This window comes from Scatophagus argus, chromosome 6, assembly GCF_020382885.2.
Source record: "Scatophagus argus isolate fScaArg1 chromosome 6, fScaArg1.pri, whole genome shotgun sequence".
Taxonomy (NCBI): domain Eukaryota; kingdom Metazoa; phylum Chordata; class Actinopteri; family Scatophagidae; genus Scatophagus; species Scatophagus argus.
In genome coordinates this window covers 20,001,130-20,026,509 of record NC_058498.1, presented here as the reverse complement: position 1 = coordinate 20,026,509, position 25,380 = coordinate 20,001,130, and the positions used below count along the sequence as shown (strand labels likewise).

Genomic DNA, 25,380 nt, shown 5'->3' with positions numbered 1-25,380 from the left:
AATCTCTCCTACCACATTTGCGTGTTATTGTTTAAGAAACATCCAGGCACTAGTGTACACCTGTCTGAGATATGTGAAAATTACTTGTGCCTCAGTAGCACAGAAGTTGTTGTAGATCTCTAACAACAACAAAAAAAAAATGTTGCTGTTGTTGCTGCAGAGAGAAAAGAAGAGTCTTCTGAAGCTGTTGTCCAATAAGAAGAAGTCTCGTCCTTCACCACCCTCCTCTCCTACCCTTGAGGCGGAGCAGGCTGCTACTGGAGAGGTACTGCATGGCGCAGTGGGCCCTGAATCCTCCCCTTCCTCCAACTCCGTCAGCTGCCTCGAGCCTGAACCTGCTGTCGCTTCTCCCTCTTCATCATCATCATCCTCCTCGGCCCCAGAGTCCTCCCATCGGAAGAGCAGTCCCCTTGACGGGTGTGCGCCTATCGCTCCTCCTCCTCGCCAGCCGTGCTCCTCTCTCTTGTCTCAACAGCATGACGCACGGCCAATCATATGTGAGAGGTACACTGTCCTCTATAAGGCAGCCTTGTGTGTGATCTGTCCTGTGTGTAGAAAGTGTAACACTATATTACAGGTGTCATGACTTATCACTCGTCATTGTTGCAGCATGTATTAGTCACTGACTGTGTCTCTGGCTGTCCTCCCCAGGTACAGGGTGGTGGTATCATATCCTCCCCAGAGCGAGGCCGAGCTGGAACTTAAGGAGGGCGACATTGTGTTTGTTCACAGAAAGAGGGAGGATGGCTGGTTCAAAGGCACACTGCAGAGGAACGGCCGGACCGGGCTGTTCCCCGGCAGCTTTGTAGACAGCATATAAAATAGACAATCGCCGCCACCCAGCGACTCAGCTGACTGCCGCCGGCCTTGCTACAGTGTGTCACCTCACAAACCAAATGGCTCAGTGCTTGCTAGGTTGCCGGGACAGGACCATCTTAGTGACACTTAAACACCTTGGAGGACCACTGTGGCTCTGGTCACTAAACAAGGACACTAGAGGCACATGAGAAAGAGCTGTAGAGATGAACGTAATATGTTGTCATTAAAAGCACAGTGGACAGAGTTAGAGGAGAGCACACTACTCATGAACTTTTCATTTTTGTTGGTTATTTATATCTTTGTAACAATTCAACTGTTAAATGTGTGCCTTGTACTGTTCCTCACTTTATTGTACATAAGGACACAAAGATGATTAGTCCTAAATCAACCAATATGAACTGTTGATATAGATATATTACACATTTTAACTTATTTCATAGATTGGCCTTTTTGTAGTGCAACACATTAAGGGGTTAAGCTGGCACATGCCTTATGCTACATCATAACACATCAGTTATACTTTCCTCCCTTTGACTGATGATATAAGTTTTACCATTCTTTCAGACTGTCGACAGATAGGAGTAGGTATATCCAATGCAGTAGGCCAGAACTAATGAGCGCTGTCACCATCACTTGTGCTGTGTAGTAGGAAAAAGTATACTTCTGCAGATCTAGGCAGGCATTGCTGTAACGCGAGGATCAGACGAGAGATCTGCTGTATTGCACATTCGAGCACTCGAGCTACAGGTCACTGCCAAGTGGACATTGCACATCATAAAGGTTCTCTTTGGGCTCATCACAGGCCTCCCAAGTTTTGGTCCTGGTGTGGCTGAAGCTGAAGTGCTAAGGAGTGTTGCCTGCCATGATAAAATATTTGCATGTGATCAGCAAAGCCTTCTGCAGTAGACAAACTGGTGATGGATGTGTTGCAGGACTGTTTGGTTATGCCTTTTTAAAATATGGAAAACACACTCCAGGATAGACTTTGCAGTCAAATGTCGCTTACTTTGTACCTTCTTTGTATTTACTGACCAGAGTAACTTCTCTCCTAAGCCCTCGACAGTAGCCAAACCCAGACATAGCTCTGCATCACAAGAGTGACATAACATTTCAGTAACAGTGCACAACAGATTCTCTTCAGTGTAGATTTGTGTTTGTTATAAATTCCACAGAGGCTGACACCTGCTGCTCTTAGGGGGTCTGTTGTGTAACTAACCTGGACACGCAGTAAGGCACACAGGACCACAGTCACCCTCCAGGAGGATCTTTGTACACTATAACTCATTCCTAATGTGACTTGTGGCAATAAAAACGCAGCTAGCTAAAGCACAGAATGTTTGCCTAAGGTAACATATCATTTTATCACTCCACAGGAAGAGATGTGTGGTGTAATGTAACCTCGAAAGGTAAGGTTTTATTGCGATCAATTTGACCCCCTTGATTTTTGTCCTTTTTTTTTTGCGGGTTGGGTTTTTGTTATACATTACAGCTCTGCAGAGTGTTTATTGTTAAGTGTTGTATTGACTTGAATGACTGTCAGCTTTCTTTGTGATTGGAGATTTGGTCATAGTTTTGGTGCTTGAACATAAAGAATAGGTGGTTTTAGAGTTAATATTTGGACAAGTTTCTTTCATCAGATCAAATATTTCAACACTTCATTCCTTTTGTCCTAGTGTGTTGGATAAATGACACATTGGATAAATGAATGAAATTCTCCCGAGTAAAAGTATTGTGAGGTAAAATCATAGACCGACTGCCTCAGTGTGGACCCTGCAACATTGCTGTCCTGTGAGGTCTGAGGGGATATTTAAATACGATACAGTCGAGGCAGTAACGGAATCGTGCCAAATTTGGCTTTAAGAATGAGTTTACTGACTGAGTTGGACCCAGTTTAGTTTTTTATTTGTTTTTTTCGGGGGGGGGGGAGTATTTTCTTGATTGAGGGGGACCACTGTGTAACTGACTGCTGGAATCTATTGTAGTTTGTTTGAAATTTGAAGAGTGTGTGGAAAACGATGGTACAAAACACTGTTAGGGCCTTTTTTTTTGTCTGTCTGAATTGGTAATTGTGTAGAATTAATCTGATATGTCACATTGTTGTCTTGGCAATCACCACACCAACCTCAGGCACTAAGGCGCTAAGCTCTTCCTCTGAGTGTCTTTTCATTTCACTGGTAAGCCTTTAATATACACGAGACTTACTCCAACACACATTCTAATCATACTGACTTCTCATACATTTTGTTCATGCACAGGCTGCACATTTCTCAAAACATAAAGCATTTCTTTTATAAAAGTTTCAAAACTATATTTTCATTTATAGGAACACATGGCAACGCAAGTTTGCTTGTTTCAACTTAACAGATTTTCCTCAAGTCGAGGTGACTTCTTACTTGATTTTTTTTTTTTTTTTTTTGTCTGTAGTTAGTTTGTATGTCTGAAAAAGGTGAAACTGAAATCAGTTATTTCGCACAAGTCTGTTATGTGAAAAAAATATTCTGAAGTATTTGAGGGAATAGCACATTTTGTAAAAATCTCTATAACAATAAAAGCTAATGGTTTCCATATTTTCCTCAGGCTTATTCGTTGTGTCTTGACAGTAATGCAGTGTTCTCTTTCCCTCTGCTTTCTCCAGTGGGTTTATGTTCTGCTGTCACTTGCTGGCAGGGCAGAACTGTCCAACCGGGAGTATTGTCAAAGACAGAGACCGCTGTTGACAGGACTGAGCGCTGTTGTCCTCACCTTGCTCTTTTTCTCCATAGCAAAACTGCGACGGCCTACGATTCACAGTTTCTGAGATGAACAGAAAGTTCATGCACATGATGAATTAACAGGAAAAAGACAGTTGTTCCTAATTTAAAGTATCTGGAATAAGTCACGGTACATGTGGTCATTAATGTCTCCGGGGGTGAGGCTTGCTCTAGAGGAGCTCCTCCTGTGAATTACAGCAGGGAGGTGAGCCTTCCCAGTATGCACAGCTGGTAAACACTGACAGGAACTGACAAGCACCCAGAGGGGTCAGTGTGCTGCACACATTTCCCTGCAGAGGATGGGTTACCATGGACAGAAGTGGTTGCACTGTATGAGCACAAGACTATACTGAGCTAAGGGTATGTTCTATATTTAAACCAGACTGGGTGACTTCATCACATCTTTCCGTTTTTTGGGGTTTTTTTTGTCCCTTTTACATTTTACTCTGGTTGATGACTTACAAATGCTGAAGTGGTTAGTCGTCAGTTATGTCTGACAGAATTGTGGGTTGATTAGTGTGGATATTTGAATTTGAGTAAATAAAGGAACAGCAGTGTGCACAGAGTTCAGCTAAAAGTCAACATTCGTAGCTGCAAGGGTTGTCAAGAGTCTGGGAACTGAGCCTTGAGGTCATGAATTTCTTGATAATGTTCAACCACAGGGTGTGTCAGCCAGTTCAAGTCACTCTGCGAAGGGAGTGCCAGTCAAGTCCTTCTTGAACCGTTTACTGCAGATCAGGTATTTAGCTTCCTCAAATATACTTCTGTTTGCATTGGTATACAAAGAGATTTCACAATGAGCATGTTAAAGAAAATGCCCTCACTGCATTACTAGAACCAAAAACTAAGATACCAGTAACTGGGGTTTTAGGTGGCTCAGTTATGGTGATAAGAAGATTTTTTGTTTTGCTTTTTTTTCATCTAAAAAAAATACCCCCAAAATAAGAGAAGTCACCATGAAAACAATGCTTTTTGTCATGCGCTGAACACTGAATGTGTGCACATGCCCCGAAGGCACGAAATACTGTGAGAGTGCACATGCATGTACTGTGTTACAGATGTGTGTGAGAGACACAGCAGAACAGGGTTCTGGTGGAAAGTATCATTAGAGCACCAAAGTGTGAAAGAGGAGAATAACGTCTCGGTGCAGGAAGGTGATCTGAATACAAATCAAGTTCTGTTTCTCTCTCTGACACACAGACAAGGTTTATTAATAGACATTGTGGCACAGAGAAATAACATTTTAAGGAAATTATAAAATGTGTTTTTCTGCTGCAGCGTGGTTGTGATCCATGCTGCAAGGCTCAGTGTCACAGGTCTGCTCCAGGCACAGCTTGTCAATGTGATTTAACCTCAGCAAATCAATCCTGCACAATGTCTTGGTCTGATGGACGGTCCAGGTGTGGGCCATGGCCACCCACTCTCAGCATTACTCACGTTTTTTGTACTCCAGTGACAGCTTTGCTTCCCCAGTAAAAGATGTTTCCTTGGGGAACAATGATACGTGAAGCTAAAAGGAAAACGAATGACTGCAATTAACAATCAGTGAGCTGTTTCAGGGTGCGGGGTAAGGACCACTCTAATCTATCAATACAGCTAATATTCTGAAAGTCAACTCAGAGACAACAGTAATTATTCATGTGAAAGTATTCCTAGAATTTATATTAGCCTCCATATTGAAGACATCATATGAATACTTACATGCTCACTAAAGACTTCCAACAGCAGTAATACAAAAAATGCTTTCCCTGTCGTCATGCCCATTACCTCTGCAGTTCCAATAATTTGTTAGTTGAGCTGTGTTTTCTTTCACAAAGTGTCAACTGCAAACAAATATGCAAAGAAATAACGTATAAAAGACACTGCTGGATGAAAACAAGCCTGAACTGTGTGTGCCGTGTCCACTGCGCCATCTATCGACCAATGACGAGCAACGCAACAACACTGAGAACAAACATGGCGACGTCCATGAAACCACGTCCTTTTTCAGTCAATAAACATATTTGAAGTCGAATAAGTTTTGTCTGACGGAAAATAAGAGTCGTACACAAGGTAAGTTGCAGCTGTCTCTATAAACCTTGTGATACAATCATAGTTATCTAGCATGAAAACCGCTAATATTATACTGTCTATAATATTAGCGGTGACCCTAAAGTGTTAGCTGTCATCACTCATTTACATAGTAGCCTACATAACGCAGTGGTGACTTAATTTTTGTATGGTATTACTGGCTCTAAGTACACTTGTGTAGTCCTGTGGTGATGTGTCCGTCTGTCCTGCAGTGCCATGTCCAGACTCGCAGTGGTGTGTGGGGGCTCCAGGGGCGTTGGGAAGGCTGTGTCCCGCCTGCTGGCAGAGAGGGGCTGCAGGCTGGCTGTGGTCTCCAGGAACGAAGACGCTGCCCGCTCCGCCGTGGCATCTCTACAGGGAGGTACATTAAATGTGTCAGGTACTCTTTGAGTCGAGCACGTCCGGTTCTGTTGCTGTGTGTCTTGGACAATGCAAGCAACATCCTCTGCCCAGGTTGATCCCACTGCGAATTGTTTTCTTTCAGAAGAAGCCAGACAAAATTAAATAAATGGTTAATTTTTGAAGAAACTTGATGCTATCAGCCAGTTTCCTGTCTGTTCCATGTACATGCAAACACACAGAACCTGATCCTGTGCTTTGGTGCTATAAAATAGAAGAAATGCAGACCTAAGTTACCCACAGCTCTTACATGGCTGACTGCTGTCCTGTAAGCATCAACTTCCTCACAGTGCTTCTGTTCCTGCTCTGCAGCTGACCATGTGGCCCTCAGCTGTGATGTCTCTCAAGAGCAGGAGGTGCAGAAAACCTTTGAGAGGATCCAGAAGACCTGTGGAAACATCTCTTATCTTGTGAATGCAGCTGGCATCAACAGGTGAGCAGGCACCTGAGTGGGATCCTCTGCTGCTGCTTTGCTGTATTTTATTCATAGGGGCATTTACATGTTGTCACGAACACTTGATGGCTGACCTGCAGTATTACTGTGTGTGTGTTTGTTTAGGGATGCTCTGTTACTGAGGACTAAACAGGAGGACATGGTGGCTCTGCTTCATACCAACCTGCTGGGCACCATGTTGACCTGTAGGGCTGCACTGCGCAGCATGTTGCACACACAGGGAGCTGCCATTGTTAACATAGGTATGAATCCAGAGGCCTCTGTGATTACTGCTATGTTTTCAGTTCGGTCACTAGATGGCAGTGTCCATCATTGTTACTTCAAATTCACTCATGTTTTAAAGTGTTCATTAAAGACCCATAGTGGTATCTTTCACATGTACTTCTTTTGCTTGCTTTATCCCATGTAATATTTTCGTAATAAGCATGCCATATGTTTTTAGATCATAAATGGGGATAGTTCTGAAGATTTCTTTTGTGAGGTACATTATTGTCACATGGTAATGTGCCTTCAGCCAAGGAGTCGATTACACGGTGACAGCTAAACAGCTCTGCATAAGCATAATATGTTCTAAGGAAACCAAACCAGGATGACAAATGGTGAATGTGATTTTTTTTTTCTCAGTCATGGTATCAGCACTTCAACTGATTTTTATTAGCATAGAGAAATGCATTAAAATCTGTGTCTGAAAGTAGGAAGACTTGGTAAGCTTTTAAATACCAAAGTATGCTTTTATTTCAGCTAATGTAAGTAATTAGTTATTTGTATTAATTGGGCTAAAACACTACAATCATCCTTTAAGCATAATAGTTTTATCCTAATGGTTTTGTAGGTTCTGTTGTGGGCCTGAAAGGGAATGCTGGTCAGTGTGCCTACAGTGCCAGTAAAGCTGGTCTAGAAGGCTTCACACGCTCTTTGGCTAAAGAAGTTGCTTCACGTGGTATCAGAGTGAACCTGCTGGCTCCAGGTACAGTGCGACCTCTCCTCTCAGCACCTGCTCTGGCTTCTTTCTTCTGTCTCAGTTTCTGTGACCTTATTTGTCCTTGCTGCAGTACCGAGCTTGGCTCATGTCCCCACCCTGTTTTGCTTCCAGGTTTCATCCGAACTGACATGACCGCGGGGCTGAAGGAGGAGGACGGGGTGCGCTCCATCCCACTGGGGAGATTTGGTGAGCCAGAGGAAGTGGCGAAGGCTGTCCTCTTCCTTTTGGAGTCTTCCTATGTCACAGGACAGGTGCTGGTGGTGGATGGAGGACTGCAGCTGGCCATGTAGGGAATTGGGCCTTCTTCTGGAGTTATCTGACCGCTCAGAACAATGGTATCAGGGCAGGTGAAAACCTCACTTTTCCCTTATGTCTTGTGTAAGGCATAAAGCTGTAGACCTTACAGGAAGTGGCTCAAGAATAAGACAAAGGGACAGAGGGCCCCCTGGTGCTCACGGCTGAGGAGTATCTGACAGGTTAAAATGTTACACTTCAGAAGACTACATGGCTGAAAGTCAAATGTTGCTGAATGCAGCGTGAGATTGGATATACACTGATGTATTTTTTTTACTGCTTAACACAAAGAGTAAGCAAAATCTTTGCACGAGTTTGTAACAAGGCAGTTTACTTGTTGATGGCATAGCAGACACAAATCCACGTTTCAGAGGATCACTGACCTGCTGCTCTGGCTTTCTGCTGAGTCACTCTGTCCAGCCACAGTAGGCGTGGCTTGATGTGTGTGTGTGTGTGTGTGTTCGTGACTAACGCTGTTGACTCCAGAATGTCTGGCCCAGTCCAGACCTCTGTGCCCTGAGGTCTTAAATTTGATCAGTAGATTGAACTCTGTTGGTCTTTTTTCCATGACTGTAAAGCACCCGCTCAGGTTTTGTTCCCCACCTCCCCTGGGAGACCCCCTCGCAGCCGCCACATGTTTCCCCTCCACCAGCAGCCCCCTGAGCCCACCTCTGGGGGGGCCTGTCGAGGGGCCAGGCACGCTGTGTTGCAGCTGGAGGAAATTAGATGTAGTGGTGGAGGTGGGAGGGGGTATTTTTAGCTCTGGGAATGTTTTGAGTGTCTGGTTACAGCTCTGGACCTGTAGTGCGGATGGATTGGGTTGGAGGTGAGTGTCATGCTCAGTGATGAGATCTTGAAATGCCACATTGCTTGTTCCTGCCATTAAAACATGCTGTTACCGTCCTTCTGAGTGTAATAACCAACTTTAAACAAGCAGCTTACTCTCTCTTTCTGTTCCTTTTATGTATCCTAAATGTTGTATTTTCTTTTAAAAGACTGACCTACATTGTACAGTACTCAGATTAGCATTCTTAGCATGAATGGTATTTCCACTGTGACTGATAGTGTGTTTTTTGGCATTCTCTTATTTTTTTTAGGAAGAGCCTGCCAGTCTATAAAAACATCTCACGCTGTCTCTTCAGTTTGATTTTTATTAACTTTCATAACCTAAAATAATATCAGGAGAACAATCCATATACAGGCATTGATTGGCATAGAAATGTGCAAACACAGTAACTGTCAGCTGATGCAAGCTCCGAACAGACACAGAAAAGAATGTCCGCTTTGTATAGTATTACAGAGGTGGTGAAAATAGTAGATATAAATATACCTTGCCTTTGACTTTCCTTAGAGTGTCTTCTACCCCTGTTTTTATACATCCTGGGAAAAAAAAGTTGTTTGGCACTGTACAAGTGTCCAAAAATAACATGCAAAGAAGTTGTGTTTGTATTAAGCCTAAAAGTGATGTAAGGCAGTAAATACATTTATAAAACTTTATGATACAGAAAAGATTGTTTCATCAGTGAACAAAAGGTTGCTGATATAATTTATGTCAAGATTGTCGGGAAAGAAAAATCTTATTTGTTTTTCATACAAAAATAATCTGTGATGTGTGTGAGAAATACACTGAAACCTTTCACAGCACCCTCTCTGAGTGAGAATTTCAATTCACACCATTTTTTAAATAAACCATTAAAGAAGGAAAAAAAAAAATCACCAAAACGACCCACCATCACCGGGTTTTCTGTCATCACCACTGCCACAGTCACTCATATCTATCCACGGTAAACCTGTTCATCAAAAAAACCTGCTTTTTTTCCCACATCGCTGTCCCTTCCTGTCTGTTAGATCCGACCTTCCTGCTGCTGCTCCCACAAACAAACAAAACATCCGTGCGTGAGCGTTCATTTTTCTCCAAACTTCATTGCTTTCGCTAAAAAAAAAGAAAAAAAAAAGAAAAAGAAACAAGGCTAAACGTACTGTTTTTTAAGGCCCGGCCTTTTCCGCTACCTGCAAGCTAATCTACGACCTGACAAAACTGAGACTGTATCATACTCCAACTATAACCACATACTGCAAATATCAGCGCTGTGCTACACAAGCCCACGTAATAAACGTTTGCGATCTCCTTCGTCAAAGCTACAATGCTTTGAGTCATTCAGTCTCTTTTGAAGTCTTTCCTCCGGGATGTCCCACTTCTACACAAAGTGGGTGCAGTGTTTACGTATAGATACAGTATTAGTCTGTGTATTTCAAATGGCACCACTTGAACATGCATAGTAATTCTATGTTTTTTCTTTATCTTTAAAGACATGAAAGGCACTTAAAAAGACAACCCTATGCAAAACAGATCATGAAACATGAGAGAGCAGATGTATGAATAGTCTTTCTTTGTGGTAAACACTTTCAATCATTTTCCAGGTCCAGTTGATAAAATGAAGCAACTTGATGAATTCTGTAATATAGTGGGTTGTGTCATACTATAAAGACATATGAAAACCGTGGCTGCGCCAGCTCACTCTGCCCACCGACCCTTTAGTTCTGTCCCTCGGTTACATTTGTCTCAGGAGTGCTGGGAGCAGGGACAGCTGTCAGGGTTTTTTGGGGGCAACGTCGCAATCCTCACGCCTCCCTGTGGCATCTACAGGTCGTCACTTTCCACCAGGCCACCGGGCTGCAGTGGGCTGGAGTCGGGGAAGAAGGCTGCCTTCACGTCCAGCCCTCTCTCTGTCAGCGCGGCGTAGCGGCTGGTGGAGGGACGCACCTTCTTGGGCTTGGGGAGGTTTGGCTGCTGCCATTGAGCTGAAGACAGAGCAGAGGGGAGTGTAATGATTTGTAGAGATAAAAAAACAAAATAAAAAACAAGAAATGCTTCATTCAACCAGCAGAGTGTGTGTGTGAGTTTGGGACTCACTGTGGACATCCAGGCGTGCAGTGCTGGACACAATGCCAGCTTCATTCTTGGCTGACACAGTGTACCAGCCAGCATCTTCTTTCATAGCCGGCTGGATGATCATGCACAGGTAGCCACAGTTATCCTGGTGCATGCTGGGAAGGAAAATTGACACAAATCTAAGGAAAGGCATTTACATACACATACTCTTTTATCTGCTACTTCACACATTTTATTTACCTGATTCTGTCCGTGTTGTGGGTGAATGACTCATTCTCTCTCTTCCAGAAGATTTGTGGGTAGGGAACCCCCGCGACACGACACTCCAGTCGCACAGGATGACCCTCAGCAACACTTGTGTTCTGCAGCTTCTCAACGAACGTAGGGGCCTTGTGCATCTCTTTGGCTGTAGAAAAGAGCATGTTACTGAGTTACTGTTACTTTCCTTGGTCCAAATTGTGTCAGCATGGATCCTCTGTGCACATGCCAACTACTGTTTTTTTTTTTTTAATGTTTCTGTTTACCTGCAACAATGAGTTCCAGGTTAAAGGAGTTCTGCCCGGCTCGGTTGCTGGCGATGCAGGTGTAGATGCCTGCGTCGCGGCTGGTCACCGGCTCGATGACCAGTGAGTGTACGCCGTTTTCCCTCACCAGCATCTTATGGGCCGAGTCGGGGCGGATGGTCTGTCCGTTCAGCTGCCAGATGAGGTCAGGGGTGGGCAGGCCGCTCACCTACGGGTGGTAAGAGAACACAGCAAACGTTAAAATTCACTCAGTGCGTGAATGCTTATTTGTAGTACTTGTTTTGGTTGGAGAAATGAGTATATTAGCTGCATGTGTTCTGTGGGGGAAGTGTGTGTTTATTGGGTGTATGGAAACAGCAGTGTTTGGTTATTCTGTCTGTGTTGTGTTTGTCTGGAGGAGCCCGGTCGACTTTGTCATGGGAATAAAGTGCACCGAGAAAAGGCTCGCCTCTCTTTCCACAGAAGGCCATGTATGCATATGTTTGGTATTACAGTGTGCAAATGAGCAACAGCATGCAGAGATATCACAAAGGAGGAGTAGACTAAGCACTGATAAGTCTTTCTGAAAGAGGCCCAATCCACTTTTAGAAGTTGGGACATTTTAAGCATGGAAATTTCAGAAAGCCACAAATGATCTGGAAATAAATATGTGCTATAAATATCCCTGACATTAAGGGCTCTGAAGGAACGGAGACTCTCAGTTTATTTCTGACAAGCATGAAAAAGACAGTCTTTTTATAGTGAGTTAATTGTGGGTCTGTTTCATTTTATTACATGCACCGGTTTTCAAAGAGTTTCTCGGTGCTGCAGGCTGCTGGGAGGCGAGGTGATGACGAAGAAGATAAAGAGAGGAAATGAGCACCAGTGGTGTAAGGGGAAATAATCGTAGAAAACCTGAACCCACTTAATCCCTGAAAAATTACACCTCTGTATTCTTTACTTTGAGCCATGGGAAACCCGAGGAAGTGATGAAACATCTCATCTCATCTCGCTAGGTTTTTATTCCCTAAAGAAACCGGAATGCAAGGAAAGGGAAATGTTTCTTTGGCAGCGCAGACATGGAGCCTCCCTGAAAGCAATACAGACACTGAATTAAAGGGCGGATCTGAGATGGCTTTCTCTATTACTATGATTAACATATTCTCTTTGGTGCGGGCATTTTTCTTTCCAGTCATGTCTCGGTTATTTTCAACCATCCTGCTTTCTTTCCTTTATCGAAGAACTGCAGCATAGACTGGATACTGTGTTCACCTACAGGATGGAGGTACAGGACATTTTAGCAGAAGCTGGCTGTCCGCTCAACCTTTTCACAAACTTAGACTGTGAACACATTCGATTAAGTACGTGAAAGAAAAAATGGACGATTCTGGTCAAAAAAAGACCTTGAAAATGTGGTTGTGTATAAAAATGTCTTCTTCACATTAAAGTTTATAGCTTGACGTGCCATAACAGACCAAAAACATGGTGTATAATTTCTCCTTTTAAGTTTTAAAAATGTCCTTCAGTAGGCAGCACTTTCTCAAAGCTGACCAAACGCACTCCACCGACTTCTTCTTTGAACCTTTTACCAGTGGAAGCCACATTGTGATAAATATAGTTAATCTTCAGCACTTACTGTGAACTGTAAACTTCAGCAGTTAAACATTGTCACACGTCTCTCTGTCCTAATCAATAAAGAACTGTTTCATATGGAAATTGTTGCAGCCATCGTATGGCAACAAGGTGACTTTCCTTCCCCCTTCCATCACTTTGTGCACCCATGTAGAGGGTGCACTCTCAGGAGGCGTGTGTTTACCTTGCAGTCCATCCGACACAGTCGGCCCTCCTGAACGATGAGGTCACCGGGCGCCTGCAGGAAGTGGGGGCGGAAGTGACGCTCTTGGATGTTATCGTTCTCATCGCCACTGTCTCTAGACCTGGACCTGGGCCTGACAGAAGGTGGGGAAACACACAGTATTCAACATTATTTTTTTGCTTTTTTGCAATTTTGAATTATTCAAAAATATTCAAAAAGGTGGACTGATAACATAATCTTGTCTTTTTTTCATAAAAGGCTCATTTTGTCAGGGATCAACAAATTCGAGTATTTAATTTGAGCAGATGTGAAACTCCCTTTGGAGCATGAATCTGCTTTTGGGTCTGTTGTGTTATACTCTTAATGTACTACAATACCCTAATAATGCTCTTACTCTAAATACAGAATGGTCTATTCACACCCACGCGCACTTTTATAACCCCTTTTCATGGACATAATATGAACATATGCGGACTGTTCTGCTCTGATTTCCCATTCTGGTATCTTTTCACTTGCTTTTTCTTGACCTGTGACAGTCTCCCTCAGGTCTGCATAGCAGGTCAGGACCCTTGGGTGTTCCTGTCTGCCCTACAATGGCATTACCTCTCTGCCTGCATGTCAACCAGGGTGGGAGAAGAAAGAGACACTGATCGTTATCTCCATCTCTCTTCCCACTCAAAATATGTCAGGGAGTGTTCATCTAGATAACACATTACAGGTGGGGCTTTTTATGTACTGCGAGGAGCGTCTGTGATCTCCCGTGCTTCTTTTTTTTTTTTTTTCTTCATTATCTGGGCTCGGATGAATGCAAACTGTATATACAAGGTCATCAGAGCAGTAAAAAACAGCAGAACAAACAGGTGTTCCCTCTCATTAACACTGAACTTTTCTTTTCTGAACAGACAGATCAACAAAGGAGCAACCGCGATTCAGCTCACAGCAAACATTTGCGTAAACAGCAGCTTGTTGGAACATTTTACGTCAGAGTAATGTACTGTGAGGACGTGAGAGTGAGTGCAGACGTCGTGCAGACGGAGATCAGCCTGCCTCACCTGCGCATGTGTCCGGGTGTGGAGCGCTGGCTACGGCCTCGCTGGTTCACTGCCTGGACCATCATCCTGCCGGTGCAGCTCACCCTGCCCTGTGGGGAGGGGGGAGAGCGAGAGAGAGGGGGAGCTTATGAGGTGCTGACACTCCACCACAGCACTAGCAGCAGTCAGACCAGGAGGAGGAAATAAAATGTGAGTGTCAGAGCTGGAAAAAAGCTGTTAGAAAGTCTGTAGCACATGAACATTTGACCCTCATCAGGGCTTTAGTGATTTCCTGTCTCATTCAACGCCCACTTCCTATTCAGGCTGGCGACAGATGAGTGTGTGCTTTGTTTTCTTTATTATAAAATGGTGCAGAATTTTCTACCATAATTTATCTTGTTTGCTTTGTTTTGTTCCCCCCCCCCCAAGCTCTGCATCCGTCTGCTCACCTCAGGGTTGCCTGCCATGATGGTGTAGTTGCCATCGTCATCCAGTGAGGCTGCAGCAGTGTGCAGAGAGCAGGTCCCATCGGCATCGCGGCTGATCCTGTAGTGCTCGCTCCTCTTGGAGATTTGCTTACCATCTTTGAACCAGTAGACCTGTGACGCAAGATAAGACAGAACAAAAGACGACTGTCAGACAAGCTGCGATTTCACAGACTGACCTTGACACTAAAATCAGTGGATAACAGAAGAAAACACATGCACTTTTATTTCATCAGTTCATTCTGAAGCCTGTCATCACCATGTCATTAATGTGGTCAGAGCCAGGCAGCCAGCCCAGGCCCTTATCACAAAACAGAGCATATGTACAATATCTACACCCTCCATCATCAACATCACACGTCAGCAACTCCCAAGCTAGGGAGTTATAAATGCTTCACAATTACCGAACATTTATCTAAAATTAAAAACCGCCACAGTATTGTCACCAAACATGTTTAATCATTCGGTACCAGCCCTCCCACCTTTGGTTGGGGGTCTCCTTTGACCTTGCAGGAGAAGGTGACCGGCATCCCCTCAAAGACTTTGTAATGTTTGAGCTTCTGGTCAAAGGATGGTGCCACCCCCTTGCCGGCGGAGTTTTCATCGTGTTGCACGTCGTCATCTGATTCCTCCACCGGAGAACGCTCCAGACGGAATTCGATCTCGCTGATGAGGCGCTGCTCGAAGCTGGACACTTTGTATTCCTACGCGGCAGAGAAAGAGAGAAAGTTAGTTAAAGAGAGGCTGAGGCACAAATACTACGCCAGCTACGCCATGTGGCAAAGGAGAGCGCTGCAGAGTGCACAGAAAGCTTTCAATACATTTTTTTTACACACTCATTAACCTTTCTTCACCCAAACTGACAACTTTCTCCCAATTCTCTGAGCTCAGATGAGCCACTCGCCCTTCCCACCATCTCCATCAATCTCTCATCGGTGTAGCTCTGCTGAGGCAGAGGGAACATCTGCAGAGCTGTATGGTCTGATGACACATCGCACAGATAATGACAGGCCTCAGGCACAGCTGCAAAGCCAGCATTTATCCCTCTGAACTCACTCCCGCCACTCATAACAACAGCAATCACTGAAGTGGCCCATCCCGATCTGCTGAGGAATTGTTTTGTGATAGCACTGACCCAGCTAGAGCAGCATGTTCCTTTTATAAAAGCTATCAAAGTCATATTCAGTTTTCCCAATTCCCAGCTGCATACACATCAAACGTAGTAACATTCCAACATGCATTGCAGCAGAACAAAGTGCAACCAAACGTGCTGACTTGTGTTGCAATCGAGCTCGAACGTGCTTTAACTTAATCAGTTTCCACTACCTGCACTGAGCAGCAACAATAATCCGTAAAAGGTGCAGAGACAAAGTTGTACACACGCTCAGTAGGTGCTGTTCTGTTGTGTTTACCAGACACACCTGCCTGTGAATGGACTACACAGTCAGCACTGGTCCACGGGGGAACAGAACACAAATCGCTGCCTTTTGTGTACTGTTTGTTCCCTTATCAGCCAATTCCCAGACCTAATCCTTTTCTGGTCAAAGTGAACACACTGGAGCTTTTAGTGTACACGTTAACACACGCAGTGACATTCTCCACAAAGTGAATGAAAAACCAGCTGGTGACAGAGGGAAACAAAGATTTCAAAAACCTTTTGAGGGAATGATTGTCTATCAGACCACTTGTCTTCCTGTTGAGAGAAAAAAGGTTTTGTTTTGTCTGTTTGCTGGGCTGTCACTTTGCATCACACAGAGCGGGAAACAGTTACTCTGTGTGTGATGTGAGCTTCAGTGGGCGTGTGTGCACATTCACATGCTTGAATATCAAAACACGATTGTGCTCAGAGGCATGCCGTGCTACAGCGCCTCAACCAATCAGATCCCATCACACTGGGATGACTTGATACTAACTCCATTTCATTTGTAGTCATTTCCACTGCATTGTGATTTTACTTAACTAATCGCGGTGTGTTTTCTGTTAATGTCATTCAGAGCCACTTTGACCACTCTGTCTTTCCACTTTTTCATTTTCATTGACTGATATATATATATATATATCGCTGTTACTCAGTAAAACTGAAAGCTAAATTAAGCTTTCATCTTTACTATTGGCCCAATTTTAATTGACAAAAATCTAACTATAAATAAGTAGAAATAAGCCCTGATAAAGGATTAACATAAACAACCATTTACACATGCAAAAAAGTCTGTGAATGAACAACCAACTCTGTGTGGAGGTGCTATACTCTGACATGTCCACAGAACTTTTTGGTGGCTCACAGTCAGACTAATGGCCGCACAAGCCTTCAGACTGTGTTACTCCCCCAGCATGTTTGCAGCAACACTGGTTTCTACCAGTTTGCATAAACAGAGCTTTTTATGGACGGCTCTGGAGGACTTTAGTGTTTATAACATGCTTTCATAACTCGCTCTTCAACAGTGTTTACAGGGACTCAGGGTGGGGGTGTGCTCTGATTCAACAGGGCATAAAGGAAAGCCAGTAGTCATAAGACAGGAATGACACCGGTGCAGTATCAGAGGACAAAACTGAAAACAGACGGGTGATTGTGTGGTATACATGCAACAGTGGGATTAGTGTCAAAAACAAAGTAAACGCTGCTGGTGTAGACATGTCGGTCAAACGTTGCCATGCCTGTATGATTTCAGTTGAGTGTGGATGTGTGTGGGATTCTCCCCTCCAGGTGTGTGGATCCGCGGAGCCACCGTACCTGTGTGACTGGCTCCTCCTCTGTGTCCTGTGTGTTTAACACTGTGGCAGCGTTGTCAGCACCCAGCAGTCTGCGAGCCATCTTCTCCTCATAGGTTAACCTCTGGAAGCAGGGATTAATGGGGTCAGCGGGGGTTAGTGTGTGAGTTGCAGAACAAACACACACTTATACACACCATCAGCTACTGTATCAACACTACCATGTGTTAACTGGGGACGTAATTATATATGGGGAAAATACAAGAGCTTCTTTAAATATACTTTTATAGGTAGTAAATCTGTCTTCTTGCATGAAAAGTTGGATGACTTGTTAATCTGTGTTAATGAACACGTGCATTCTCTAACTGCCTGCAAACACACAGTGGTTTCAGTAGTGGAAAAATAAAACACACAACAGCACAGACACACCTGTTGACCATTGCTTATGCGCTCCTCTTTAAAGCGCAGTTTTCTCTCCAGGTCCTGGATGACGGCATCCTTGGATCCTTGGATGTCCGAGTCAGAGGTGATGCGAGGTGTCCTGGTGATTGAGGACTTCTTGGGGAACACTTTGCTGAAAGAGGAACAGAACAGAAATTTTTGTCAACATTAAAGTCGTGACACTCTGCTCTGTGACGCACACACGTTATCTCAATACGTCCTAATTCCTCTTCCTCTCTCCTCTCCTCTCCTCTCTGGCCCTCTCACATCCACCCTTATCTGGACATGTCCAGCCGTAGCATTCCACAGTGTGTCTTCTTATCTCTTAATACTGCAGCAGGAATGCCAGGATAAGAGGGGGAGTGCAGGAGTGAGTGAGGGGCTGATGAAAAATGACTGGCAAAGAGCTGAAGGAGGAATGTCCATGATGGAGGAATAAAACAAAATAATAATTTCTTCCTCCAGCCTGCCATCAGACAAGGATTATCTCCACAACAAGACATTTTGATCAGCTAACTCAATATGTAGAGCCTGAAATCTTAACAGTCCAAACGAGCTGAGCATGAGCTCTGTGAAGTGATAGATCCTGACAGCCAGTAAACTGATATCACTGTATAGACAATCTATGATACTGAAATCTGAGTGTCCTCTGAGGTCCTTGTGTATATTTCTGTGCCATATGGAGGCTAAAGCACTTTTGTGTCTACGTGTGTGGCTTTCTGTGTGTTTAAAAGGGATCTTCAGTTAGCATTTTCCTGTAAACATGCTGAATAAAAATGTAAACATGTCATCTTCCATCTAGCAGACATCCTGCCTTCAGCTGGCAGCATCTGACAGGGAGCTGAACTCGCCTGAGACACACTGCGTGTGAAAAACATACAAATCTTACATAAGCGGACAGACACAAAGAAAGCTCTATGTGCAAAAGTACATGTGAGGGGTACTTACACAGTCCCATTGCCTTTAGGAAGGCCCAGGGCATTGACTGTTGGACTGCTGGGCGAGGAAGGTGTGGAGGGCAACACTGAGGACAGGAAGCTGGAGGCTGGAGATGGAGGGACAGAGGAGAATGGCGAGGACATATCTGAGTAGGCTGGAGATGAGGGGATGGGTGGTGGGGGAGGAGGCGGAGGGGGAGGGAAGTCTTGGGCAGGGCCTGATGGAGAGGACAGGTTACTGGAGCTGAGGAAGGGCGGAGGTGGAGGCGGGAAGGAAGGAGAGCTTGGAGACTCCACACTGCCTGCCTTGGTGAAGGGGGGCACACTGACCCTGCTGAAGGGCTTGTGTGAGGTGGGAGGGGACAAGGGGGAGGACAGGCTGGACCCTGAGGAGCCAGAGGACTGGGAGACATAGCCCGCCCCACCAGGGCTCTGAGCAGCAATAAACTGCTTGGGCCGGGCGTAGTTGAAGGTGCTGGCCTGCATGGCTGCGTTGCTCTCCAACTCCTGGAAGGAGGGAGGAGGAGGGGGGAGAGGTGGAGATGGTGGAGCAGGTGGAGGTACTTCCTGAGGTGGTTGCTGAGCTGAAGGCGGGACTTCCTGGCTCTGCTGCTGCTGCTGCTGCCAGTTAGCTGCTTCCTGCTGCTCCAATAGAATCTGGTCCTGCAGCTGCTTCAGCTGGGACGCGTTCCTGTGAAGCAGATTGCTCATCATCAGTGACAGATATCATAATGTGAAGTTTTCTAAAGGAATTTTCACTCTTTATGAGGCAGGGGATCTTTGTAACAAAGTAACACCACTTGTAGTTACAAAATCACGCAGCTGTTTTCACTTTAAGCATGACACCACTGGCTGGTCTCCATCCAACTGTAGCCAGAACACAACTGGCACAAATGTTAGATGCCAGATGTGAGCATAATCGATGGACAGTTAAAATGCCAATCACAGTGCTGGGACAGCAGGGTGAAACAGAGCAAACTGTGTTAATTATTAAAGACAGAAAGCAACTTGAGGATGATATCAGCATGTGGTCCTGAGTCCACAGTTTTCAACAGGAACTAAACAGTTTTTCCTCTGGTCTGAGGGTGATAGCTTGTCAGGCCTGAGGTTCAGTGTTATGTGGACAAATTGTGTGTGTGTTAAGAGCGTGTTCTGGGGAGGAAACCACTGCGCCAGCAGCAAGGACTGATAGGTTATCAGCCTCTAGACTTTAACAAAGACTTGTTAAAAAGCCAGCCTGTTGACAATACATCAAGTATGAGGAGGAGGAATGAGGAGATAAGTGTGGTAGAGAGAAAAGCAGCTCTGTGGTAGCCCTAATGGACTGTGAACCGGTGCAGGGCAGAGTTCAGACATCATGCTTTTCTATCTGAAAAATAAGACAAGTGAACCACACAGTTGAGGTGTGGCTTTGAATGGCATTGTGATGAAAGAAAAACAAAAATGCAATGTTGTGGTGTCATTTTGCCAGGGATGGGTCGTGATGATGAGGTATTGTGTTTTTTCACAGAGGTGTGGTCATCCAGTCTCTCCCCCAGCTTGGTTGATTCACTGTGTTGTCACGTCATTGTGGGAGAGAAGGAGGTTTTGACTTTTTGTACCGTCACCAGCTCAAAACCTAAAGTTTTTATTTTCTTGCAGAATCCCCAAAATAAGCTCTACTCATACCGGGAAGGTTTTTAAACGCAGTAGTGATGCCCTCTTTGATAAACAGGAGGAGGACTTGGGTCTTTGGGAAAGTATGAAGTTCTAACCCTTCAGAGTATACAGCTATGTGTGCGTGTGAGACTGGTGAGTTCTTCATAAGCCGCCTGCTCAGAATATAATGTGCATCCCAGTACTGCATGTTGTCAGGGGTCCACCAGGACCAAGTTCACGTGCCTAAATCGCTTCCAGATGTTCAATAATCAGTGGAGTCTTTTGACTATTTTTCATCTGTGAGAATGCAGAGAAACGCCCCCTGCCTTCAGCCTCCTCCCGTATACTTTTGCAAACAACACCAGTGAATATTTCACAAAACTGACAGTTGTAGCAGAGTGTAACAAATCCACCACACAATCCAACAGCAACATGACTGATTAGTCTGTCCTAGCCACTTATTTTGGTCATATGCTCCCCTCCAGTGGAGACTGCACATGCCCAAATAAATAGCCGTTATTCAGAAGACTCAATTGTGATCATTCCAGCGCCCCGGTGTTCACCTCTCGGGATTCACTGACTGAGAGAACACACCATAGATTCAACAAGTCCTCCTCTTTGTATACACTTTTTTTTTCTTTACATTGTCCTGAGGTCTTATAGTCGAGCCTCCACCGAAAGAGTGCTTTTACAGGAATACTTTGGCAGCTTGTGAAGCCCACAGCGCTCGCAAGCGGTTTGATTCCTTTTTTGGCTGTGTTCTCCGAGTGTTAGGGGAGAAGCACCCTGCCCGTCTGCTCCAGCAGAGAGGAAACACACTTCATTTCCTCACAGCCTCATCCCTTTCAACCTGACACATCGCTTTACTACCCCAGCATGAAAGAGCTCAAAGACCTTCACAGGGCTGACCTGTGTTTTTTACATAGGAGATAAGCATGGTGGTGAGAAAGACAGCTCTGTTTAACAGTTATGCTTCTGACATGAGTAAATGTATGTAAATGTGTGCCCGGGAGGCAGAGTGGATGTTGTCCAGCTGTAACTGACATCACCCCTTTGCCTTAAAAGGTGCTTTCTATATAAAGCAACTATGGCTGAACAAGCACCTTCATTCATTACAAAGCCGTACATTGTATCATAACAAACTCTCTCTCTTAGTATGGTCAAGAAATCCCTGAAGTATGTGTTGGTACACAATCAAATCATCCTTCTGCTTTAAAATGAACCGCCATTTGAATTGAACAGAACTCAGATTCAGTCAGATTAGATTTTGCTTCTTGTGTGGACATTTGGCGTGCTTCACATGAGGCTGTGCATGAAAAGGTCAGCTCGTATAATTTACAGCTGGATGAATAGTTTTATGGCCCACTAAAGGATTTACATCAAGCATAGAACGGGGGTCATCCAGACTGTGTGACCCTCTGCCTCAAAGTGCACAACAAGACTGCTGTATGCACACAATGTCCTGTCTTTTCATCCCAGCGGTGCTCTGCCATAAAACCTGACCTGTACCTTGTGTAAACCATTATAAGGTATCTACAGATGGCCCAAGAAGCAGACCAGACCTCCACCTCTCTCTCTCTCTGACTCTTTGTCTCTGGCAGCGCAGGGCTGAATTAGGAGGGAAGTGTTCCTCTGTGGCCATGCCAACGGCCCTGTGTTTTGCTGTGCTGGTCTGGGCCAGCTGGCCCACAGAGCGCTGTGCTCCGCTGAGAGCCATCGCTCCAACTCCTCTGTCTGTCATTCTCTTATGTCTTTCTCCCTCATTGCCTCTCTCATTTCTATACCCTGGTTTTGGTGGTATAAATAGGCAAGGCAGTTCCCCTTTTCATCCTGAAAAATACTTTCCTTGGGCTGGATCCTGTCTCTAAATTATTTAATGGGAGAGAAAAAAAAGAAGAATCTGTTCCGGAGTAACTTTGTCTGTCCAGTTTCTACATGGAAAAGCTCAATAAACAGATCCAGGAACAGCTCAACAGAAACTTAATTGAAAGTGTGTTTTACAGCCCAGTGATGTATCAGTCAACTAAACATTGAGAGCGTGCCAGATGAATCGGGTCTTCACCAGCGGCATGCTGCTTTAATAAGCAAAGACCTCAACATCTTAAATGACCATGTTTACTCTTGCTGCTTGGTTTGTGCTTCCTGAACAATAATGACCCACAGTCATCCACTGTTCTGCTGCCACTGGCACGTTTATCTGCCGCCCATCTCCTTAGCTCTGCAGCTGCCTGAAAAGATGGAGCTGCTTTATTAGAACAGGCCATCTGAAGCATGCCCTGGGGGGGGGGCAGGAAGTGGCCGAGTGTACATAGGCAGTAATGAGGGGTTTCCCGCTGTAAACAACAACATGCGGGAAACCAAGGACGTGTCTGTGTTTTAGAAACAGAAAAAGTGAGATGAGAAGAAACAAGGCATCTTCCTGGCTGTGCAACAAGTGGGACAAGGGACAGGCTTTAGTGGGTGTTCTGACCACTTCCAGGCTATAGGCCCTTCGTGTGTTTGCTTTACACCTCTGGATGTGTGTTTCTGCAAACACCTGTGGCTTAGTAACAGCATGACCTTGCCATTTGTAAATGATTTATATACGAATAGTTAAACTGAGCTCAGGTATCACACCTACAACACAAACACGGCCTTAGAAACCCTGCCTGACACAAACATACAGCACACACACTGTTTTCGTGCGAACTGTGACTCGGACCAGGGGATCGTGACAGTACCCACGACAAATTAAACCACCAAAGCCTCGGATTCACAAAACGTTTTAGTCACCCACCTGGTTCACAGGTTTGACAGCTGTATTCACTGTCGAGCATTGCGTCATCACAACAGTGCATCAGTAGGAGCTTGTCTGATGCCCGCAAGCAAATCCAGACCATCAATCTGACGTAGCGACTGAGCTGATGTCTGACTGACTGTCAGGCTGACAGACTATGAGTAAAACTGTGACAAGTCACTTCTGGTTTGATTGATATGAAGAAATGCTTTCCGTGTCATGTTTGGAATTGCTAAAACAGCTACAGGAAAGAGTGAGACAGAGACCGTAAAGCACAAGATGACACAATAAAGACACACAAAGTCATTCAAATTTTGCATGTGGGAGTTCAAATGTAAAATCTTCATGCACTTTGTGTCTCTATTTGTTTCTCCCTCCTCCCTCATCCTGTACTCTCACAAGAGAAAGCACACAAGCAAAGGAGCCGCTCCAAGTTTCCAAAAACATTTCAACAAAGTCTCATGGGCTGTCTGACCCCCAAAAACCAGGCTTCTGCTGCAGTTGCTGCTGCTGCTGGGAACACACGATATTAGGATAGGAGAAAGTCTTTAATTCTCTTTCTGCAGCATCCATTCATTCACCCCCCCAGTCAGCTGACATGTTCTCTCTTAGCCGTTGTTCTCCTGGTGTCCTTAAGTTATTTTCAGCCCCTATCCTCCTCGGGCAGCCCCCACTCCTCCTCGTTCTCTTGCTCTAATTGCACACACACCACATAAAACAGAACCAGACTGTTTTCCTTTCCCCCACTCTCTTTAAAACGTAACAGCACAGAGCGTTTTTCTTAGTCCAGCCACGCCAACAGCTCACGGCTGCTCCGTTCACCCACTTTCTCCCTGCCCTATTTTCTTTTTTCCTTCTTCTATTATTTTCCCCCTTGTTCTCTATCTGGGCTCATATTTCATATCCAAGTGTAGGTGAAGAGGGCTCCATTCACTCAGCCAGGCCTCCTTTTCTCTATATGCCTCCATCCATCCCTCCCTATTCTCCCCACTCCTCCGCCCTTTTAGCCTCTCTGTCCAAGTGAGACGGGGAGTGTTTTTTTTTTCTTCCTTTCTCTGTAGCAAGAATGCTGAAGACATTCTTCTCTGGATTGGAGTGGGAAAGACATTGCCATCAAATGGGATTAGCAGCAGGAGAGAAGGGAGAGGAGGAGGAGGAGGAGGAGGAGGAGGAGGAAGGGGAAGGAAGAACCAGGGGGAGAAAGAGAGGCAGAGAGTGAGGAGTTGGCTCAGAAGACATCAGCCAGTGAGACAGTTAGAGCAGAGTCAGACACAAGCTTTCTAACCCAACAGACTCTATTGTGTTAACTAATCCATCTGACTCCACCGAGGAGCTCTGCAAACAAATGAACCTCGCCACAAAAACACAGTTGGTCTGTATCACAGACACAACACTCTAAAGAAAACTACTGACTAAAGTCACAGTGATGCTGCTCTTCTTCTCTTTGTCTCTACAGCCTGAACTCGCTACCTTTCCAGAGCCTCCAGCAAATGAATGGGTATTGCACTCAACCTCTCTGTGCTCCCAGAATACCACAAACCCATTCTGAAAACATACGATTTAAACATTAACATGCCGGGCTGGTAAACCAGGAGGAACACATGAAAAAAAATACATATATATATTTGCCTCTTCTCACTGATTCAAATTTAATGACATAGTATTTGTCCACTGCCTTTTTAACTAAAAAAAAAAAAAAGAAAGAAAAGAAGAAGCCAATAACAGATTTAAAATGGTTCCTCTCTGAGAGCTCAAACTTTAAAGAGAAGTATCATTAAGTTAATCTTTTATCCATTTCCTCATTGTTCCATCAGTCCCACTGAAGTTTCAGTGAGTTGTCAGTGTACACAAAAGGAAAAGTTTTACCTTCAGTGTTGTGGTCTCGGTGTGCAGCAGCTCTGATATTTCCCTGCAGGAGAGTAAACTACGTTGCAGTGCTGCCCTGCCAGGTATGAGGAGCATATATAGAGCTCTGAGCAGCCAGACAGTGACAGACGCATTCGCTCGCTCTCTCTCTCTCTCTCTCTCTCTCTCTGCATGAGTCAGTCTGTCTGTGAGCTCCTCCTCTTCACAATAAAAGCTCCAAGCCTGCCTGAGACCAACCTCTTTCAGAATAAAAGCTCATCCATAAACTGTCTGACTGAGGAACCTCCCTTTTGGGAGTCAGGGAACAAAAATAAAAGCCGCACAAGAAGAGCAGAATGAAAGAGACACCTATATTTTGTTGCTTTTATTGGTCTTTTTCCTCTCCTGAAGGACTAAAGACTAGAAAGACAGGATGACTGAGGAGAGAGAATGGAAGATTGATTTAAGAAATTAATCATCTGAACAATTCTTTCAGTTTCAGATGACACAAATGAAATGTGCCCATTGTAAGGTAAG

The 25,380-nt window shown here is 44.6% G+C and overlaps 3 protein-coding genes and 1 long non-coding RNA gene across 10 annotated transcripts in view; 2 read left to right on the top strand and 2 right to left on the bottom strand.

Annotated features, from left to right (window-relative positions):
* sh3rf1 (SH3 domain containing ring finger 1) overlaps positions 1-3,386 on the top strand; it is a 29,518-nt gene extending 26,132 nt beyond the window's left edge. For both annotated transcript variants that reach the window (XM_046390911.1, XM_046390910.1), the window contains 2 exons: positions 161-504; positions 652-3,386. In XM_046390911.1, the coding sequence (XP_046246867.1) occupies positions 161-504; positions 652-820 (513 nt within the window). In that variant the 3' untranslated portion in view covers positions 821-3,386. The remainder of the gene's footprint in view (positions 1-160; positions 505-651) is intronic.
* Positions 3,387-4,744: 1,358 nt separating this feature from the next.
* LOC124061191 lies at positions 4,745-5,474 on the bottom strand. The gene is made up of 2 exons (XR_006843694.1): positions 5,337-5,474; positions 4,745-5,079 (listed from the first exon to the last, which is right to left on the bottom strand). It is a non-coding gene; the product is annotated as an uncharacterized LOC124061191 (long non-coding RNA).
* cbr4 (carbonyl reductase 4) lies at positions 5,078-8,903 on the top strand. 2 transcript variants are annotated; one of them, XM_046392804.1, is made up of 6 exons: positions 5,078-5,621; positions 5,852-6,000; positions 6,351-6,471; positions 6,598-6,734; positions 7,325-7,459; positions 7,586-8,903. In XM_046392804.1, exons 2-6 carry the CDS (start codon positions 5,856-5,858, stop codon positions 7,762-7,764), a joined length of 717 nt encoding a protein of 238 aa, XP_046248760.1. In that variant the 5' UTR covers positions 5,078-5,621; positions 5,852-5,855; the 3' UTR covers positions 7,765-8,903. The 2 variants fall into 2 exon arrangements, with proteins under 2 accessions (XP_046248760.1, XP_046248757.1); XM_046392801.1 differs by having other exon boundaries at positions 5,852-6,018.
* Positions 8,904-8,908: 5 nt separating this feature from the next.
* Positions 8,909-25,380, bottom strand: part of palld (palladin, cytoskeletal associated protein) — a 53,350-nt gene continuing 36,878 nt past the window's right edge. For 2 of the 5 annotated variants that reach the window (XM_046392781.1, XM_046392780.1), the window contains 12 exons: positions 18,595-19,275; positions 17,635-17,779; positions 17,228-17,329; positions 16,151-16,189; positions 14,979-15,200; positions 14,461-14,610; positions 14,033-14,121; positions 12,981-13,113; positions 11,186-11,393; positions 10,902-11,067; positions 10,683-10,816; positions 8,909-10,570 (listed from right to left, as the gene is read on the bottom strand). In XM_046392781.1, coding sequence (XP_046248737.1) covers positions 10,410-10,570; positions 10,683-10,816; positions 10,902-11,067; positions 11,186-11,393; positions 12,981-13,113; positions 14,033-14,121; positions 14,461-14,610; positions 14,979-15,200; positions 16,151-16,189; positions 17,228-17,329; positions 17,635-17,779; positions 18,595-19,275 — 2,230 coding nt within the window. In that variant the 3' untranslated portion in view covers positions 8,909-10,409. Of the gene's footprint in view, positions 10,571-10,682; positions 10,817-10,901; positions 11,068-11,185; positions 11,394-12,980; positions 13,114-14,032; positions 14,122-14,460; positions 14,611-14,978; positions 15,201-16,150; positions 16,190-17,227; positions 17,330-17,634; positions 17,780-18,594; positions 19,276-24,864; positions 25,019-25,380 lie in introns of those variants that run through there. The other 3 variants (XM_046392785.1, XM_046392782.1, XM_046392784.1) reach the window with 3 other exon arrangements.